At 35.5% G+C, this 15,906-nt stretch overlaps 5 protein-coding genes across 10 annotated transcripts; 1 reads left to right on the top strand and 4 right to left on the bottom strand.

Moving 5' to 3' along the window:
- Positions 1–1,061: 1,061 nt before the first annotated feature.
- LOC105232184 (AT-rich binding protein) lies at positions 1,062–2,752 on the top strand. Its single transcript, XM_019992407.3, has 2 exons — positions 1,062–1,403; positions 1,476–2,752. Exons 1-2 carry the CDS (start codon positions 1,215–1,217, stop codon positions 2,232–2,234), a joined length of 948 nt encoding a protein of 315 aa, XP_019847966.2. The 5' UTR covers positions 1,062–1,214; the 3' UTR covers positions 2,235–2,752.
- Positions 2,753–3,196: 444 nt separating this feature from the next.
- LOC105232185 (uncharacterized) lies at positions 3,197–4,961 on the bottom strand. Its single transcript, XM_011213814.4, has 4 exons — positions 4,230–4,961; positions 3,824–4,170; positions 3,586–3,760; positions 3,197–3,535 (listed from the first exon to the last, which is right to left on the bottom strand). Exons 1-4 carry the CDS (start codon positions 4,720–4,722, stop codon positions 3,282–3,284), a joined length of 1,269 nt encoding a protein of 422 aa, XP_011212116.2. The 5' UTR covers positions 4,723–4,961; the 3' UTR covers positions 3,197–3,281.
- A 227-nt stretch (positions 4,962–5,188) lies between these two features.
- Positions 5,189–10,318, bottom strand: LOC105232183 (uncharacterized). 4 transcript variants are annotated; one of them, XM_011213809.4, is made up of 7 exons: positions 10,018–10,318; positions 9,646–9,844; positions 9,441–9,585; positions 6,422–6,636; positions 5,640–6,356; positions 5,492–5,572; positions 5,189–5,432 (listed from the first exon to the last, which is right to left on the bottom strand). In XM_011213809.4, exons 1-7 carry the CDS (start codon positions 10,122–10,124, stop codon positions 5,262–5,264), a joined length of 1,635 nt encoding a protein of 544 aa, XP_011212111.2. In that variant the 5' UTR covers positions 10,125–10,318; the 3' UTR covers positions 5,189–5,261. The 4 variants fall into 4 exon arrangements, 3 of the variants coding, with proteins under 3 accessions (XP_011212111.2, XP_011212110.2, XP_011212112.2); XM_011213808.4 differs by lacking the exons at positions 5,189–5,432; positions 5,492–5,572; positions 5,640–6,356; positions 6,422–6,636 and adding exons at positions 7,141–7,488; positions 7,546–7,629; positions 7,873–8,595; positions 8,656–8,870 and having other exon boundaries at positions 10,018–10,306; XM_011213810.4 differs by lacking the exons at positions 5,189–5,432; positions 5,492–5,572; positions 5,640–6,356; positions 6,422–6,636 and adding exons at positions 7,141–7,488; positions 7,546–7,629; positions 7,888–8,595; positions 8,656–8,870 and having other exon boundaries at positions 10,018–10,305.
- Positions 10,319–10,506: 188 nt separating this feature from the next.
- Positions 10,507–13,250, bottom strand: LOC105232181 (uncharacterized). 2 transcript variants are annotated; one of them, XM_049456662.1, is made up of 7 exons: positions 12,900–13,250; positions 12,284–12,600; positions 12,067–12,211; positions 11,796–12,010; positions 11,012–11,728; positions 10,852–10,932; positions 10,507–10,779 (listed from the first exon to the last, which is right to left on the bottom strand). In XM_049456662.1, the coding sequence occupies exons 2-7, from the start codon at positions 12,527–12,529 to the stop codon at positions 10,609–10,611; spliced, it is 1,575 nt and encodes a 524-aa protein (XP_049312619.1). In that variant the 5' UTR covers positions 12,530–12,600; positions 12,900–13,250; the 3' UTR covers positions 10,507–10,608. The 2 variants fall into 2 exon arrangements, with proteins under 2 accessions (XP_049312619.1, XP_011212109.2); XM_011213807.4 differs by lacking the exon at positions 12,900–13,250 and having other exon boundaries at positions 12,284–12,896.
- A 153-nt stretch (positions 13,251–13,403) lies between these two features.
- On the bottom strand, positions 13,404–15,901 carry LOC105232180 (uncharacterized). Of its 2 annotated transcripts, none has more exons than XM_011213806.4 (6): positions 15,647–15,901; positions 15,436–15,580; positions 14,690–14,904; positions 13,912–14,631; positions 13,770–13,850; positions 13,404–13,674 (listed from the first exon to the last, which is right to left on the bottom strand). In XM_011213806.4, exons 1-6 carry the CDS (start codon positions 15,860–15,862, stop codon positions 13,504–13,506), a joined length of 1,548 nt encoding a protein of 515 aa, XP_011212108.3. In that variant the 5' UTR covers positions 15,863–15,901; the 3' UTR covers positions 13,404–13,503. The 2 variants fall into 2 exon arrangements, 1 of the variants encoding a protein (XP_011212108.3); XR_007422749.1 differs by having other exon boundaries at positions 13,537–13,674; positions 13,770–13,843.
- Positions 15,902–15,906: the final 5 nt, after the last annotated feature.

Below are 15,906 nucleotides of genomic sequence, written 5' to 3'. Positions count from 1 at the left end.
TATTTATGCATTCTATTTCTTTATAAAATGCTAATTTTCAAAACAAGATATTCACATTTTTACCTATTAGCATAATTTACCAGCATTCCTATATTTTTATTAACATTTTTGCGTATACAAAATAAAAGGAATCAATTTAAAAAAGATATTGCTAATTCATCCAACAAAAATAAAAAATAACAATACTTATGCATTAATTTGAGGGAAAACTTATTATAAAGTAATTTTATGCAAGTGTAAACAGCCCACTTAATAAAAATGTAATACATAGATGATAAATATAATGGAAATTTTATTCTTACTTACGGAATGTCAGTTGTGTCAACAAAATAGCTGCTGAGGTGATAGATTTTGTGGCGGTGCAACTATTTAAGAGCCGATTGCCAGCTGTAAAATCTCCATTCTTTGTCACACAACCACTTAATACCACTTTTTATTTAAATCATTGCAACTTCACTTAATATATGTTATATATTCATAAATTAATTTTCCCATTACATTATTGAAACGTCACTTCATTTATTACAAGCACATTGCAGCGATTATCGTAACTGCACCAAAAATACCGCTAGTACTTTCATACATAGTGAGAACCATTGCCCGAAATTATTCGGCATTTTCGCGTCGGTAGTGTCACCACGTAGCACTTTACACTGTTTTGAAGTTATTGATACGAAGCTAAACTTTTATTTCATTATTTAATATTTTTATCACTATTAATTTAACTACTATTCTTAAGTTTAAAAATTTAAACTACGCTTTACGATCAGCAAACGAAATATCAAAAAGGCGGAAATGCTACAGCAGCATATTGCCAACATACGCTAAAATTTAAAAAAAGCTTTTAAGGTTGCCATATTTGGTAACTACAATTTTTATGGTGATAGCTTTAACGATATATCATGTTTAATATAAACTCATACCGCATTTAATTAAGTTCTTTTCATTTAATTATTCTATTTTGACCGTCACCATATTAGCTATTTATTTTATAAATTATTTGTGTATTATGTATTTTTATGCTTCGGCTGTGTTTAGCAATCTTAGCACTTTGCATTTCGTGCGACCCTGCACTGGTCCAATCAGCTGTTTGCAAACGTCAATGGAAATAAACAAAAATATTTGTGGCAACGAATTACAAAATTTATATTTTTCCTTAATTTGTGTATATTTTTAAATAAAATTAGTGAAATTTTGGTGGTGGTTTTAGTAAAATGGGTTTTCCACGTATATTAAGTAAAAATAATAAGATATATACAAAATTGGGGGAGTTTTGCTTGTCGGGTGATGCGAGCTTCTGGATTGTTTGTCAAGTGTGCCAAGAGGAGCTACAAACACAAGATCAATTCTGGAAACATATACAAGATGAGCACAACTTCATGCATGGCTTGGGATTTAAACAGGTGAGTTGTATACAAATTAATGCACGTGTAAACATGCTTAGACTTAATTGTTTTGTGTAAAATTTATAACAGGAGCAAGCGCGAAATTATATGGAGCCTGAGGCGACCACAACACACATTATGCCTTTGCCATTATATCGTAAAGTGAATGAAGAAGAACTACGTGCCAGTAGTGCACTTGAGCATGGTGGCGATAATTCACAAGAAAAACAAGAGCCAAAGGACTATACAGAAATGCGCGCCATCGAACCGAATGCCGTAGAAATCGACATAAAAGTCGAACCGCCTAGTATAAGGCATGCATTAGCATTGGCACCACCGCCGCCCGTACCGCAGAACGTACACACCGTTGGTAACGTTGCTGCTGGTGCCGGAACTGGTGTCGCACATCAAAATGTTGAGGTAAGCACAGCTACGCCAGCCTTATATCAACTGCCACAGGTGACACCAGCAGCAAGTTCATATGGCACCACAATTATACACAGTGCACCGACCCTAACACACACAATGGGTATGTCAAACGCAGCGGCGGCTGCGGCCTTGATGTCCCAAGAAATGCCAAAAGAATCGAATAGCACTACGGCAAGCGCCAGTAGTGCGATGTCGTCAGAAGACGGTGAACGTTGGTATGTATGCGATTATGAAACCTGCGGCCTAAAGTTCAAATATCAGTCACGTTTAGAGTTGCACCGAGCTGTGCACAGTAAAGAGCGACGTTTTGCGTGTGAGCTTTGTGGCGCCTCGTTCAAACAATCGTGCAATCTGTCGACGCATCGTAAGAAAAAACATTTTCTAAAAGGTTCAAAGGGACTAGTGCCGCAGCGTTTTTAAAATGCTATGCAACAAAACAAATTATAAATTGATTTTTTGTTTTTAATTTGTACACTGTTTTTATTATTTCTATACTTTTTTGCGTCATTTGCAAATGTAGTTGCAATATTATTTTTTAGTACCAATAACAAAAACTAGTGTAGTTTATAAGGAAAAATAGCCTTTTAAAAATACAAAATATTTCACTTTTAAAAGAAAGAAAGAAGTGAAGTTGAGAAATATATTATATTTTTCCCAGAAATTCGTGCAAGTTCAAGTTTAGTCTTAAGAAAAAATGTTTTTTTTTCTCTTTAGTGTTAAGACATTTCTTTTGAAATACATATTTACAAATATATATATACTTTTTCTATACTGTATATGTAAATAACATTTTACATTATTATGTGCATATGCATGAAGTATTGTAAAATGTGAATGTTTGATTGTTAACAGATCAAACGCGATGGTACAATTAATATGTTTTTAAGATTTTAGTGGATAATAAATTCTTTTTGCCCCGATTAAGTACAAAAATAAAATTTCTTGTTTTTATTTCTAAATTATGGAATAGAGTCGGATACCGAGCACACTAATTATTATTTGGGCTAATTAAGTTTTGTTACAACCATTTTTTACATCACTCTTCAATAAAACTGTTTATTTAGCAATTTCTCTTTTCTAAAAATATATGTATGTATAGTTTTGTCTTATAAATAACTTTAATTATTATTGGAAAGAGCTTAAATTTCATTAATTGTCTTTACCCGGAATGTATGTAATTAATATTATTATATAGCGCAATAGTATTATATGCCGCCATTACACATTACTTTCTACGCTAAATATCGGCGAGCGAACTACTTTACATATGTGTTCATAAATTTTTAAATTTGTTTTAAGACATTATTAAAAAAATAATACCTTCAAGCTCATCTTGCAGTTTACACATAACCTTTAAGTTCGGAATGATTTATTGCGACGGATTTAGATTTTTCGCCAGGAATAATATTGTTAAACACTAAAATATATACGCAGCTTACTGTATATTTCAACATGAAATATTAAGTTTCACCCACCAAAAACTTCTTCAAATACTGAATCGACACTATTGCTATTTTCTTGATCGTTACGCGCCCGTTTATAATCGCCATTTTGCCCATTTGACGTTTCCTTTATGCAGAGAAAATCACTGTCATTATTTTCGACGTCCGTTTTATTTAACTGTTTTCGCTTCAAACGCTCATGTGCTTTATTGAAATATGTCATAGTACGATCTTTGAAGATATTAAGCGTTTGTTCAGGAAACTTTTCGCGAAACACTCCTGCAAACACAATGTTACAAAGAATTGTAAAAAATCAAATTTTTCTGTACCTTGAAAGACGTCTAGCATAGTCATATCCTTAATTGGATATTTAACAATTTTTTCAGCGTTTACTACACCCCGCCAACAGAACTGATTGGATACTTCGTCTGTCATAATGAAACGCCAAAGTACACGACAAAACACATCAGCATTCTCGGTAGCTATAGCAAGTGTTTCTTCGTGCTAAAAGTTTATATACAAAATTATGTAAATTATACTATATAGTATGTTTACATTACTACTTACAAGTGCGTCCCGCATCTCTTTGCTATGGTGTAGCTCATCATCTAAAATTAGCACTTCGTCGCGGCTGTTGAAAGGCTGATCTGGTATTATTTTCATATATCGCTTTAGCATACGATTACCAGGTTCTTTCTTCAATTCAGTCTCAATTAGTTGCACTGCTTGCGTTAGCTTATTGAGCTTGTATTTGAATTCATTGTTAGCGCGTTGCATTTGCTGAAATACATTTTTCAATAGTGTGCCGTTCCCTAGCAATTGCTTGGGTGTAAGCTTATCGACATCTATGTTGGTTTCAAGCTTACCATTTGTGTGTTGGGACTGAAGCTTCTTCTCCGACTGGTTGGTGTCCACTGAAATATAAAACTTGCTTAAGTTTAAAATTTACTATTAAAGTGCTGCCTCAACTTACTTTGCTGCATGTTCACTTTATGTTGTACACTACTTTCTGCAACGGGTTGCGTTTCGGTCGGCTTATCTTTGAAGTCTAAAAATGTATTTGTAATATCTGTTAGCTCCATAAGCGCGTTTGGATCATTTAGTGCCACATTTTCTAGGTACTCAGCTTCGACATACATTGGTGCGTCATTAGTTACCACTTGAGCCGCATTTGTTTTACATTTTTTTGCATGAGCCGTACCATCCGGACTAATTGGCGTAGTGCAAAGACTCTCACTATGCGCACCGTTTGTTGGTTGCGGATTTTCATGCATCATACAAAGTTGTGCTGGTGCATAGTCATGCATCTCTTGTATGTGCGTCCAGAAAACGTTTTCATTGTGATGTTCTTGCTGACAGAAGCAGCAAATGATACAGCACTGATTTGGTTCCGCCTCTGTAATACAATAATCGCCAAATTTTTGATAAATTTTATTATTTTGTCCAAGAATACGCGTGATGTTCATATTTTCCGGATAACTTAAGCCGGTGGTGAGGCTGTAGGCTGCAACTACTGTACGTACAGCGACAATTTTTCAACTTTCAAATTATTATTGAAATCGTTTTATTAATAGTAAAAGTTTAGTGTAAAATTGGCAAAAAGCCGCTATTGGCACAAAAAACTTGTGTGCGATAAACAAAAGTTGCATATAAATATGCACTGAATTGCATTCACAGGGTTGTATTTGTGATAAGAGCTCCCAAAATAACATGTTAACAGTTTTAAAGCTTTTGAAGTAAAATATTTGAGAGCTTATGTAAATTTTATAAACAAATTTTATTCAGTGGCTTAATTTAAATATTTGCTAACCCGGATTTAAAATTTCGGCATTTCATTTTACCGTTAATTTCAGTTCCTTTTTTCACTTGAATCATTAAAATTATTTAAAAATTATTACAAATACTTTAAATTCGAGTGCAAATTAATGTACATATGTGTTATTACTAAAATATATTTTTATAGTAAATAACTACGGATAAGCTAGTTTTCCCAACTCTATGAATTTTACTCCAAAATATTTTTTGCATAGTCTGATATATGCAAAACACCATAACGTTCAGAAGCCACGTGTAAATTTCTACCATTCACCAATTTTGAATTTATATGCGGATTGTGTAGCTCAGCGATCAGTGTGCTGCAAGCAGCGGCGGGGTCGCCTGAACCGCTTAGTGAGCCCTAAAGGAAATAATTTAATTAGAAACCAAATTTAATAACAAATGTGATCTCATACGCACCAACCAAAATTCATTGCCTGGCAAAGCGTTGCCATCCCACGCATACGACTCCACAATTAAAGCATTTTCGTATTCCGCTGGCTGCAATACAATTTTGAATAAATAATATACTACAATGACAATAATGTCCAATTTAGCAATATTTTACCAATTTCTCCGCGGGATTGCGATTATTTATCTCTATTTTAATGCCGCCCTTAGGATGTGTCTCCGCCGTCAGTACGGTGCCGTCGTAAAGCACACCACAAGCGTTTTCTTTGAAATGCGAAAAGTGCACTACGTCGATGTGCGTTAAGCGCGGCGCTAACGTCAACAGGCGTTCGCCAAAAGTTGCCAAAAATATCTTATATTGATGCTGTACTACACGCCAAACACCCAAGCCAAAGCCGACAACATGCAGATACACCTGCTTCTCAGCCAGCGCTCCGCGCACATTTGCCTCCAATAGCAGCGTGTCAAAAGAGATGGCGTAACGCCGCTTCATCAGCATATTGTCGAATATGAATTTGGTATTTGGCACTTTATAATAGCGTGGTGTGTCTAATGCGCACACCTGCTCAAAAAGTTGATCGCGCGCCTCATAGAAACTGGTCCAAAGCTGACGATAGCCAACAATACGTTTATCTGTTTGCTCCAACTCACTTGTATTTTGGCCATAACCGTGTGCTTTTGTATTTTGCATTGGTGTTATGACAATATCCTGCCACTCCATGACATCTGGCACCTCAAAGCGTCCACCAATCATGCCAACAACCACACCAGAGGGCTCAATTTTCGATTTATCCTCTTCAATGACGCCACAATTGAAACGATTGCCATCGTTGAGAAACTCTGTGTGCGAGCTTACGGAGAGGAAAGCGGAAAGCTGCGGTGTGAAAAAAAAAAATATTTAATCCTAATTTATGCATATATTTGAGCTGGCTTACGCACTTTTATCTCATCATAGCTGAGCACATGTTTTAGCCGCAGTTTACCACTCTCAGCGCTTGTGCCAACATCATGGAAGCCGCCGAAACCTTCTTGTCCATTTAAGAGCAAATAACTATCCGCTGCGCCCATAAAGACCACGCACCGCTTTTCCAGTAAACGTTGTACCAAAGCGGTGAGTGTCATGCCATTGTAGAAGGTGCGTTCGATGTCATTACCTAAAACGATAACGGTATAAATTTAGAAGTAGCAATAAATGTGTGTGCAGCTAAAGTAGTTGTTGTTGTTGTGACAATATAAAATATATAACCATGTGTACATGGCCAATTATAATAAGAACACGTTATGGCTACATTCCGTCCTGGTTGAAATCGAATATAAAATAGTGCCAGACGAGCATTCAAAGTTTAGTAGGCCAGGTATAACGGTCTGTATATACGCGAACGAGTCCCATACAGTATGAGATATTGATCTGTAGTTTTGTACACATCATTTTCTCTCCAAGAAGCTGCTCATTTGTTGGAACCGCTGTTATCGGGCCATAATAGCAAGCAAACGCAAGTTCTTGTAAGGAAAACTTGAAAATCTAAAGTGTTTTATAGCTTCAGTGCAGCCAAGGCTAACGTTTTTTCTTATTATTTCGATGATCTAAATCTTTTTGGATCGATAAGTTATATTATAAGGCTCGATCTCTCAAGTTCTTAAATAAAAATTCATTATGCTTTGCTACGGCAGTTAAAAAAACCATTTATTTAATTGCAAATAACTCAAAAATAGTTCCAATGTGAATAAATAATACTTTTTTACAAAATATTGCACAATAAGGTTTTACTAAAAACTGTCAGAAAATTATATAGCAACAATGAGTGCGTCGTTAAACTTTCCACCGACACACGCACTCATTCTAATATGTTTTTAATATAATCTGCTATATGTAAAACACCATATTTCTCAGAGGCAATATGTAAATTAGCGCCATTCACCAGCTCCGTATTGATATGCGGATTATGCAGCTCGGTTACGAGCGTGCTGCAAGCTGTTGAAGAATCGCCGGTAGACTTCAGCATTTTCTAAAAGAAAAATGAAATTAGCACATATGTACAAATAATAAAATACACACTATTCACCATCCAAAACTCATTGCCTGGCAAAGCATTGCCGTCCCAGGCGTATGAGACGATAAGCAGCATATTCTCCAGCTCAGGGGATTTCTATAAAAAAGATAGTGTAAATATACAAATATTCAAATATAATAGTAACCAACTGAAGCATTTCTAATAAAAAAGTAGTGAGGTTAGAAAGTAGTGCTATATGTCAAAGTGTGTTAGCAATCATCCATGCATGAGTAAAATTAAGGGTTAGAAGGAATTACTATTACTTACAGTCCAAATGCTCCCATGCATATGCCTACCACCTCAGTCCCAAACAAAAGTTAAACAAAAAAGTTGTATTACCATATTTATGCTCACCAGCTTATCTGCTGGATTGCGTTTTGATAAAAATGTACGTATACCGCCATCAGGATGTGTGGGCGACTTATAAATGCCACCGTGCTTCAGATCGCCCCATTCGCTCAGTTTGAACCAAGAGAAGTGCACCACACCGATATGCGACAATTTGGGCAACAACAGCTTCAAACGTTGCGCAAAGGTTTCCAAAAATACTTTCTCTTGTTGCTCGGCCGCGCGCCATACACCCAAACCAATGCCAACCACATGTATAAAAGCTTGCTTGCCCGCAGCTGCAGCGCGTGCCTCGCTCTCCAGCAGCAACGTATCAAAGGAGATCGTATAACGTTTCTTCATTAGCACATTATCGAATATGTCCTTTTGTGCACGCGCGTTGCCAAAACGTTTGCCATCAAGCGTCACCTGTTCATACAGATAATCACGCTCCTCATAGAATTGCTTCCATACGCGCCTGTAATCAGCCGGACGTGAATTTGTCTCCGCATCGATGGGTAAACCGTAACCATTTTCTTTGGTATTTTGTTTGCTGGTAATTATGATATCCTGGTATTCCATAACATCGCGTCGCACAAGTCGTGCGCCAATTAGACCAATTATGACACCGTCCGTTTCAATGCGCGATTTATTGCGTTCGATGACGCCACAATTCTGTCGATTGCCGTCATTGAGGAACTCCGTGTGTGAAGATACGGAAAGAAATGCGGAGAGCTGTTTGAGAGTGTGATAATTACGTTAGAAGTATGCTTAGTACGAAAATGCAGCACTTACCTTGATCTCATCGTAGCAGAGCACGTCTTCTAGCAGCAACGGTGGTTTCTCGCCATCCGTGCCAATATCCAAGAAGCCACTGCAGCCACGATGGCGTGATAATAAAAGATATTTATCGTTTTTACCAAAGAAGCTAACGCAGCGCTTCGCCAGCAGGCGTTGCACAAAATCGGTGAGTGTCAAATTTTGGTATAGCTCAAGTTCGCGTTTATTTCCTGCAATTTCAGGTATTTCTTATGTATTCACACAAATAATTATAGCACTTTAATTTAATAAACAATTTGGAATGCCAAATTCTGTAAAAAAAAAAATTATACGAATATACACAATTGTTGGTGTTTTCCTGTTTCTGCGCAACTGATTATTTTGCTTTCCTTGTTCTCTTGTGCATATGCATTATTCATATGTACATATACATATATATATTTTTTTTTCCTAAGAAAGATTATTATAAAGTTAATTTTTTTATTTTTAATCAAAGTTCTGTTATCAGTAAGCACCCAAACTGCAGCGTTTGATCGCTACATAATTGTACTTATATATTTTACATGCTATTGCGAAATGCTAAACAGGTTTTATGTGTAAGTATGTTGCAGAAAAGTACCGGCATATTTGTAAATGTATGCATTAAAAATAAATAAAAAACTTATCGATGTTTTTTTTTATCTAAAAGCACTTAAACTACGTTTAAACTGCAGCGTTTGATCATTTCGCTAATGTGTTTATATTTTTACATTGAATTGCGAAATGTTAAACGGCTGTAAAATCTGTCATTATTTACATACCATATTTGCATTTGTGTTCCAAGAATGCTAGATACAAGGCCAAAACTCGTTCATGTATTATTGGATAGGCAGAAGCGATTTGCTTTTCGATTTCCGGATAACGCTCTTTCGGTTGGCTTATTACACGACAGGTATTGGTGCCGAACTGTGGGTAAAATAATTTTAAATATTTATGGCTACTTTTATGTTGCAAATCCATAGGCACCTCTACGGGAAAGTTAGATGACTTCTTGATGAAGCTTTTAATGTCTATACGGCTCACATCCGGCTTTTCGACCTTCAAACACTTTTGTAATAATTTTGTACCAAACTCGGTTAATTTTATAACTGCACCCGGTTTTGGCCAAACCTCCTCAAATTCTGCACCGAAAGTTGACATATTCGCTTTAATTCCAAATGTTCTGCTGTTGTCGTGAAAATTTATATATGTATTGTATGTATATTATAAATTTATGTTGACTTGTTGTGTTGCTTAAATGACGTTGAATGCTTGGTTGTGTATTAAATTATTTAACAACAATATAACTTTATGCGTCAATGTGTGGCTTGTTTATGCTATAAATCTCTTACAACTTACTAAGCAAACGATAGGAAGCCAACTGAGCGGTGTCCACTCATGCATCGGCATTTATTACACGCCGTAGCAATGAACTTCAGAGAATTTATGATTTCACAATGACCCATACGTTTTCACTTTCATTTTTGTTTTTCTTTCACACTGCAGATTACATTTACTAATTTGTTTTGTTCTTTGCTACGCTTGCGGAGGGAAACGGAAAGTGGGTCAGAAACGCAGTTTCCACCTGTTTTATTGCAAATTGTAAACGCAAACTCGGAGTGACTGATGAAATCCAATTGGGGAAAAGCAACTAACAGCTGATCTGCTGCGTTGCCAACTATTGCTGCTCGCATTAGAATATTTTATAATTTCCGGCTACTAGCTAATTTAAACGGACAACATTTCTGTCAAATTAATAGTTACTAAAACAACAACAACACAATTATTAACGCTTTTGGTGAACTAGAAAAAACTATACATTTTATAAGACAACAACAAAGCTCTTGATACTTTTAGTGAATAAGAAAACTATATTTTTTATGTGACATTATGGAATTACAAAACTTACATTCTCACTTATATTTAAAATGTATTTTAACAAGTATTGTATTATTGTAAAACTTTCTTTGCATAATCTGCAATATGTAGAACGCCATAACGCGGAGATACAACATGCAAATTGTTGCCGTTTACCATATCTGTGTTTATGTGTGGATTATGCAGTTCAGAAATGAGCGTACTGCAAGCAGCAGCAGGATCCCCAGACGAAGCTAAGGCTCCCTAAAATAAATAATGTGCAGAAACAATGTAATTATAAATAAACTGCTTAAGTATTAAAGCATTTTAACTAACCAGCCAAAAATCGTTTCCTGGTAAAGCATTGCCCGCCCAAGCGTATGACTCCAACACCAACACATTTTTATACTCCGGTGGCTATTTCACAACAATATAGCAATATATGTACATACATACATATGTATAAACTCAATGAATATATGAATTTACAACTTACCAGCTTTTCTGAGGGTTTCCGATTGTTCATAAATATTTTAATACCACCTTCTGGGTGCGTTTCCGACAACATGAAACCGCCATCCTGCAGATTTGCCCAGGCGGATAAAACGAAATAGGAGAAGTGCACCACAGAAATGTGTGACAATTGCGGCAATAGTTGCTGAAAACGTTCGCCAAAAGTCTCTAAGAATATTTTCTCTTGCTGCGGCACCGCACGCCACGCACCCAAACCTATGCCCACCACATGTATATATATTTGTTTGTTAAGGTAAGCGCCGCGTGATTCTGCTTCTAATAATAGCGTATCGAAGGCGATGGCATAGCGCTTCTTCATCATTAAATTATCAAATATAAAATTAACATTGGGCCTTTTGAAAAAACGTTTCGAGTGCTGTGCGTTAACTTTCTCGTATACTAAATCTGCTTCTTCATAAAAATCTGTCCAAATTCGACGATAATCAACATTGCGTTTATTAGCCAGAGCTGCCTCCTGTGTTGTGAACCCATAGCCATTCTCCTTTGTATTCTGTGTGGCAGTTATCATTATATCCTGCCACTCCATGGCCTCTTTAACTTGAAAGCGTCCACCAATCATGCCGATTACTATGCCCTCGGTCTCAATTTTCGAATTGTCCACCTCAACTGCGCCCTCATTATAACGGTTGCCATCATTTATGAACTCGGTTTGTGAAGAGATTGAGAGGAAAGCGGAGAGCTGTCGAAAATGTAACGGCAATAATACATACATATTACTACTACAATTAGTTAGTGTTTTGTTCTACCTTAATTTCATCATAACTCAAGACATTTTTCAATTGCAGCGGTGCTTTTTCTTCGTCAGTGCCAACTTCACAAAAACCACCATCACCTTTTTCACCTGTGATAAGCAGGTATTTATCTATACAACCATAAAATGCAGCACAACGCTTAACCAAAAGTCTTTCTACAAGAGCAGTGAGCGTCATGTCCGCATAAATCGCGCGTTCTATTTCGTTACCTGCCAATAATAAAAAATTACATTTGTTTTTTAATTATAAATATTAAACTATTTACCATATTTGTTTTTATGCTCCAAAAATGCCAAATACAAGTAGAGTACTCTTTCATGTATCAAAGGATACGCAGATGCTATTTGCTCTCTGATTGCTGAATGACGTTGAGCCGGCTGACTCATTACACGACAAGTATCGGTGCCAAACTTTATTTAAAAGAAAATATAGCAAATATTAACATGAAAACTGTTATAAATAACACATATGTATGTACATACTTGCAAAGGAAAGTTGTTCGATTGTACCATGAAGCTTTCAATACTTATTTTACCTCCATCTGGTTTATTTACAATTGCGCACTTTTGCAGTAATTGCCTACCAAACGTTGTTATTTTTATCGCTGAATTGTTTGGTGGCCATATCACATTATAATCTTTACTCAGCACTGGCGCTGTGCTATCGTTGGTAGCCCTTATTTGAGAAAATAGTCTTTGAATAGTTGTCCACATTATATGACTTGTCATACAACTAGCGCATTCACACGTTGAGGTATGAATGTTAAAAGTTTACCCCTGGTATTGCTTTATATTAGTAACTAAAGCGAATGCATTATTAGTTAGCATGAAAAACCTGAAAGAGCTGTCAGCTTCTTTCAGTAAACCGCAATCGCACACACACCCATCAAACGCACATACATATGTGTCGTGTATGGCCCCTCTTAAATACACGTATTTGTAAATTATGTACATACTTATATAAGTGTGTGTAAGAACGCAAAGTACATGTATGTATGTATGTAAGTACGTTTGTTTACGGTCTGAAAACCTTAATAATATTAGTTTTTAAACATTACTTTAAAATAAAAATGATAGAATTAACAAAATCCTCTATTACCTTTCTCGCATTTAAGCCCATGTTTATGTAATATAACTGTATATTTAATATAACTGTGAATAACTGTAATTCTAATTGGCTTATCCACCAGTTGGAATGTAGAACAAAAGAAAATGAAATGAAAATAAAACAGCTGTATTGGCATGCGTTGCCAACTACTAGCCGGAAATAATTTTTTAGAACAACTTTGTACATTTTTTCCGGTTCCTCACAAAAACAAAATTTTTTAGTAATATTTCAATAACTAGAATCAATAAGTTAGCGCTTAATAAACAATAACTAATGGTTTTTAGTATATAATAGTATATTTATGCAATAAGTTCCCCAAACGCATCTCTGTGTGCCCAACTTATAAAGAAAAAGGAATAAGGAATACGATTACCGCCATATGCAAATCGAAACCGCCATTAGTAATTTTCAATTCTAGTTGGACGCGTCGGTTGTGAAAAGTGTTAAACATTTAATTTATGGTTCAAAGTGAAGTAAAGTGTTGCAAAAATGTAATTTCAGTGTATAAATATAAAGCGTATGCCGCTTATGTTATTTAATAATTTAAGGTAATGAAAAATAAAGTAATACATTTCTTATTAGTGTGTGCTTTAATCTAACCTAAAATTTGTTTGGCGTATTCAGATATGTGTAAGACACCGTAGCGTTCCGTGGCCACATGCAAATTTTCGCCATTCACCATTTTTCTATTAATATGAGGATTATGTAGTTCAGCAATTAGCGTGCTGCAAGCAGCAGCAGGATCACCGGAGCTCGTGAGAGCGCCCTGAAAATAACGAAAATTTTGCATAGCATATTCGTACATGTATGGGTACATTTTATGTATATATGTGTGTATGAGTGCAGCAGCATTCTACTCACCTTCCAAAATTCATTTCCTGGCAATGCATTGGCATCCCAGGCATACGATTCAACAATTAACAGTTTTTCATATTCTGACGGCTGGAAAGTAAAGTAAAGCATTTGTACATTGTTGCTATACATTTTCTATATTATTACTTACTAATTTCTGTGCTGGATAACGATCTTGCACCAATGTTTCTATACCGCCGTTAGGGTGATCTTTCGAGACAATCTTATCACCATCCGTTATAAAGTCTTTTGCAGCGGATGGTCGGAAATTTGAGAAGTGTACTACCGAAATATGTGTTAGACATAATAGAAGCGTTTGAATGCGTTCCTTAAACGTTTTCAAAAATATTTTGTCTTGATGTTGTACGGCACGCCAGGCGCCCAACCCAATACCAACCACATGTAGGTACACTTGTTTGTCAGTAGCTTTACCACGCGCATCAGCCTCTAGCAGTAGTGTATCAAATGTTATGGCATAACGTTTTTTCATCAACAGATTGTCAAAAATATAGCGTGTTTTTTCATCTTTAAAAAATCGTGGTGAATTTATAAATTCTACCTTATCATACAGCAAATCTTGTTCTTCATAAAAACGTATCCATAATTGTCGGTAGTCGACCTTTGGATTCTTTGTCTTCTTTGCTGGTTTCGCTTTGTGACCATAGCCACGTTCTTTCGTATTTTGCATTGGTGTTATCATTATATCCTGCCACTCCATTACATCTTCTGCCTCGAAACGGCCGCCGATTATACCTATTATAACACCTTCAATTTCTATTTTTGATTTGTCTTCTTCAATGATGCCACAATTGAAACGTCTACCATTATTTAAAAATTCGGTGTGTGAAGATACTGAAAGAAAAGCGGAAAGCTTGCGAAATAGATTGGCAAAATTTATTAATGTTATAGTCAAAATTCCACACGCTCACCTTTATCTCATCATAACTTAAAACGTCTTTTAATAACAATGGTGGTTTTTCATCAATGGCGCCCACATCGAAAAAATTTGCCAACGTTTTTCTACCCTTCAATAGCAGATAGTCATCGAGTGGACCTACGAAGGCCACACAACGTTTTTCAAGTAAACGTTGTACTAGGCCTGTAATAGTCATATCTGCATAAATTGCGTGTTCCAGTCCATTACCTAAAAATTGATAGTTAGAAAAAGTAGAAATTTCGTTTGGATAAAATTTGCATTGGTCGTTGGTTATGCGTAGGTGAAGTGTCATAATTTTTTTAAGTTAAATTTGCGTGTGTGTTAATTAATCAGTGTGAAAAAATATCAAAGTGTTTTTAATAAATGTGAAAATTTGCGAAAAAATGTCAAAGTGCTATTAATTAATGTGAAAATTTGCGAAAAAATGTGAAAATGCTATTAATTAATATGAAAATTTGTGAAAAATGGGTGCCTTCGAAATTATTTCAACTCGGAAATGTGAACAGTACTACCGGTATTACAGCAGGTAATATTTTTGGTATTGTATTTATAACTATGCTTATATACATATATACACATATATCTTATATTCTCCACATTTTATATATATTTTAGCTATAGCAATACAAAATTCAAAGTTTTGTATATTATTCATGTGTGCATACATACATATGCATACATACATATGTATATACATACATGTAATGGTATGTGAAACTTTGCTTTGAACCAACTCACCATATTTGCATTTATGCTCCAAGAATGCCAAATATAAACCAACAACACGTTCGTGTATTATCGGATAAGCAGAAGCAATTTGTTTTGCAATTTCATGATAACGTTCCTTTGGTTGACTCATTACTCGACATGTATCGCGGCCAAACTATATATTTTGTATCAAAAAATAAATAACTTAAACCATCTCTTTTTTATTAACGCAACTACTTGCCTTGATTGGAAATCGCAAAGATTGCTCTATGAAACCCTCTACATCAATATCACTTATATCAGGTTTTTGCACATATGCCGATTTTTGCAGTAATCGCTTGCTGGCTTCGGTGAGCATAATTTCTGAACCATACGGCGGCCAAATCTGTTCAAGTTCTTTATCATCAAATTTAGTTCTTTTAGATTTAAACCACTTTTTACAGCCACAGGCGAACATTTTTATATTTTTTTTTATAAAAAGTAAAAAACTCTAATAGTACA

The sequence above is a fragment of the Bactrocera dorsalis genome, chromosome 4 (assembly GCF_023373825.1).
Source record: "Bactrocera dorsalis isolate Fly_Bdor chromosome 4, ASM2337382v1, whole genome shotgun sequence".
In the NCBI taxonomy this organism is placed as follows: Eukaryota; Metazoa; Arthropoda; class Insecta; order Diptera; family Tephritidae; genus Bactrocera; species Bactrocera dorsalis.
The sequence above is the reverse complement of the archived record's forward strand: the minus strand, read 5'-3'. Positions and strand labels throughout refer to the sequence as shown.

Coding starts and splice junctions, on each gene's coding strand:
- LOC105232184 (XM_019992407.3), top strand. CDS start 1,215: ATGGGTTTTCCACGTATATTAAGTAAAAATAATAAGATATATACAAAA. Junction 1,404..1,475: donor ATGGCTTGGGATTTAAACAG/GTGAGTTGTATA, acceptor AATTTATAACAG/GAGCAAGCGCGAAATTATAT.
- LOC105232185 (XM_011213814.4), bottom strand. CDS start 4,722: ATGAACATCACGCGTATTCTTGGACAAAATAATAAAATTTATCAAAAA. Junction 4,171..4,229: donor TAAAGTGAACATGCAGCAAA/GTAAGTTGAGGC, acceptor TTTATATTTCAG/TGGACACCAACCAGTCGGAG. Junction 3,536..3,585: donor TATGCTAGACGTCTTTCAAG/GTACAGAAAAAT, acceptor TTGTGTTTGCAG/GAGTGTTTCGCGAAAAGTTT.
- LOC105232183 (XM_011213808.4), bottom strand. CDS start 10,124: ATGGGTCATTGTGAAATCATAAATTCTCTGAAGTTCATTGCTACGGCG. Junction 7,630..7,872: donor AGCTGGTGAGCATAAATATG/GTAATACAACTT, acceptor TCTTTTTTATAG/AAATCCCCTGAGCTGGAGAA. Junction 7,489..7,545: donor CAGGCAATGAGTTTTGGATG/GTGAATAGTGTG, acceptor TTTTTCTTTTAG/AAAATGCTGAAGTCTACCGG.
- LOC105232181 (XM_049456662.1), bottom strand. CDS start 12,529: ATGACAAGTCATATAATGTGGACAACTATTCAAAGACTATTTTCTCAA. Junction 11,729..11,795: donor TGAGTTATGATGAAATTAAG/GTAGAACAAAAC, acceptor CATTTTCGACAG/CTCTCCGCTTTCCTCTCAAT. Junction 10,933..11,011: donor GGAAACCCTCAGAAAAGCTG/GTAAGTTGTAAA, acceptor GTTGTGAAATAG/CCACCGGAGTATAAAAATGT.
- LOC105232180 (XM_011213806.4), bottom strand. CDS start 15,862: ATGTTCGCCTGTGGCTGTAAAAAGTGGTTTAAATCTAAAAGAACTAAA. Junction 14,905..15,435: donor GGAGCATAAATGCAAATATG/GTGAGTTGGTTC, acceptor ATCAATTTTTAG/GTAATGGACTGGAACACGCA. Junction 13,851..13,911: donor GTTATCCAGCACAGAAATTA/GTAAGTAATAAT, acceptor TTTACTTTCCAG/CCGTCAGAATATGAAAAACT.